Source organism: Poecilia formosa, unplaced genomic scaffold, assembly GCF_000485575.1.
Source record: "Poecilia formosa unplaced genomic scaffold, Poecilia_formosa-5.1.2 Scaffold1358, whole genome shotgun sequence".
Classification (NCBI taxonomy): Eukaryota; Metazoa; Chordata; class Actinopteri; order Cyprinodontiformes; family Poeciliidae; genus Poecilia; species Poecilia formosa.
Window position 1 is genome coordinate 2034 of NW_006801297.1, and position 2527 is coordinate 4560.

Consider the following 2527-nt stretch of genomic DNA (forward strand, 5'->3'; position numbering starts at 1 on the left):
CAGTGATGAGATGAAGAGGCTTAACTTCCTGATTCATGTGGAGAAAACCAATCAGAACAGGCCACACCCACTGGGGGAAGACCAGCAACTGTGATGGAGGAAAACACTAAAAATCATGACAAAGTGAAGAAAATAGACAAGAGAAACCTTCATGTTCTCTGAACAAACTCTCTGTATCCTAGCATGTCTGATTTGAAAGGAATCTCATTTCCTTGTTTAGTCCAAACATTGAGGTTTTGTTCACTACGGTCTCAGTTTGAGTCCAGGAAGCAGGAAATGCCACATTTCTGATTTAATACCATCAACGCTCCTTTTAAAGCCCAGCTGATGCTTTTGATAGAGAGAGTGAATGAATAGATCTTTAAATGTGGAAAATGTTAAAAGAAGACAATAATTATATATTTTATTTCCAAATTAATCATTGACAAAAGAAAAAACAACAAAACATTGCAGTAAAATTAGGAGCTAAATGTAAACTAGACAATAGCGGCTCTAGTTTGTTTGAATGTTCCTTCAACATGTGATAAAGAAAACTGAAAAAGTAAAGCAAACTCACTCCAAGGTAACTTAGTTAATCATAAGTAAAGTGTTTAAAATGTCCTGGTAATTCTTTCACATAATGCACAACAGTTCATATTATATGTCATATGTAACGACAAGTCATGATCCGAAATAAATATGCAACGATGAAAACAGAGGAAATAACTTCTCACATAGAATAGCTTTAGATTTAATTCTTAGAACAGATGAAATTAAACTTCTCAGTATCCCTTTTCTTTTTCCACTGATGTTCTCCTCCCGTCTCCATGGCTCCAGACATGTCACAGTCGTCCATCTGTCCATCTAAAGCCCAGTTCTTATATCTGACCACCTCATCACTGACCCAGAACCAGAAATCCAGAGTGCAGGTGTAGCGCAGACCCAACCAGACATAATCAGTCGATGCCTCCTTGACTTTCTCCTGGATCCATCTCTGATCATCCATGTTGGTGATGGTGACCAGGTCATGGTGGTGATCTCTGCAGTAGTACAAGGCGTCCTCCCAGGTTTTATTTTCTTTGATCAGGATCACTTTATCTGTCACAGAATTGATCAACACAAATATTACAATATCATAATAAAGAACAAATTTGACAAAAACAGTTATGTCTTTGGTCCTAAACCAGACGTGGTAGAGTAAATAAAAAATGTCCTCCAGTAGGAGCAGCACTACTTCACATGAATTATTGTCAAGTAAAATGAAAAGTAGTTGCCTAAGAAATGACTCAAGTATAAACATTTGATAAAATAGATACTTTAGTACTGAGTAACTGATCATAACATCTGATTTATCATTTCAAGATGACGTCATGATACTAGCAAAAATATAAAGGTGTGTGCAAATTGTCATATTTTGAAGACAAACATAATTGAAATAATCCAAATGTACAAAATAAATTTAAAATAAAACATTTAGGCAGAAGAAACATTTCTAAATAAATTTTCCTCAACATATAAACTCATACTAAACAGTAAGAACAACTGAGCCATTTGGAGGTCAAGTGAAAATACAGTACAATATACAAAATACAGTTAACACTGTAAGGACTTTACCTATTTATAACATATTACAACATGTTATAAATAGGTAAAGTCCTTCCAGTGTTAAATGTATTTTCACTTGACCTCCAAATGGCTCAGCAGGTCAAAAATAACATGAGAACAATCGAGTTTGTGTTGGAGGAAAACACTAAAAATCATGACAGAAAAAGTGAAGAAAATAGACAAGAGAAACCTTCATGTTCTCTGAACAAACTCTCTGTATCCCAGCATGCAGAGGGAAGTTGGCAGCTGCACTGACACTAGAGGGAGCAGCTGCTGCTCTGCATGTCGCCCAACTCTGTATCTAAGAGGAACAAGGAACTGCAGGTTTGGTTCTGGGTCCAGAGCGTTTTTGCTTCAAATATATTTGTCCTTTATTCAATGAATATCTACAAGTGTTACTCTATAGAGAATAACATTATTTCATAATAATATAGCTCAAGTAAAAGTAGAACATATTGGGGTTTACAACTACTACTAAAGGTCTTTTTCCCCAAAAAACTTTATAATGTAAATGTGAATGTACTATGCGCCTCTCATACTGACAAAACATTGAGGTTTTAGTCTGAAGCAATGATATCTGTGAAATGTATGAATTAAAACTTAAAACATAAATTACAAAAATATTCACTGCTATAATTTTTAAATAAACGTATAATGTTTGAACTAACAACTCACCATCATAACAGATGAAGGGTTTTTTATTATCACAGTTCACATTCGTCCATCTGCCTTCACCATCAAACTTAGTCATGGCACATTGACCACTGTTGGGATTGTGATTGTTAAATATTGGATTCCAGTGTCTGAAGGAGAAACTGCTTCCATCTGACCACCTCCAGGTGTCTCTGAACAGACCAATGTATGTGTGATCACTTGTAGAGTTCATCAATTTCTTCACTTCTTCATCCTGTAGCTGCTTCGTTCCACTGATCAGGTCTGTGTG

At 35.6% G+C, this 2527-nt stretch overlaps 1 protein-coding gene across 1 annotated transcript; it reads right to left on the reverse strand.

The window, feature by feature from the left end:
* Positions 1 to 377: 377 nt before the first annotated feature.
* Positions 378 to 2518, reverse strand: LOC107835261 (lithostathine-1-beta-like). Its single transcript, XM_016667601.1, has 2 exons — positions 2260 to 2518; positions 378 to 1077 (listed from the first exon to the last, which is right to left on the reverse strand). Exons 1-2 carry the CDS (start codon positions 2468 to 2470, stop codon positions 731 to 733), a joined length of 558 nt encoding a protein of 185 aa, XP_016523087.1. The 5' UTR covers positions 2471 to 2518; the 3' UTR covers positions 378 to 730.
* Positions 2519 to 2527: the final 9 nt, after the last annotated feature.

Excerpts from the sequence above, each read along its gene's own strand:
- LOC107835261 (XM_016667601.1), bottom strand. The coding sequence starts at position 2,470 with ATGAACTCTACAAGTGATCACACATACATTGGTCTGTTCAGAGACACC. Across the intron at positions 1,078-2,259 it reads ACCCTTCATCTGTTATGATG|ATAAAGTGATCCTGATCAAA; the intron begins GTGAGTTGTTAG and ends ATTCTGTGACAG.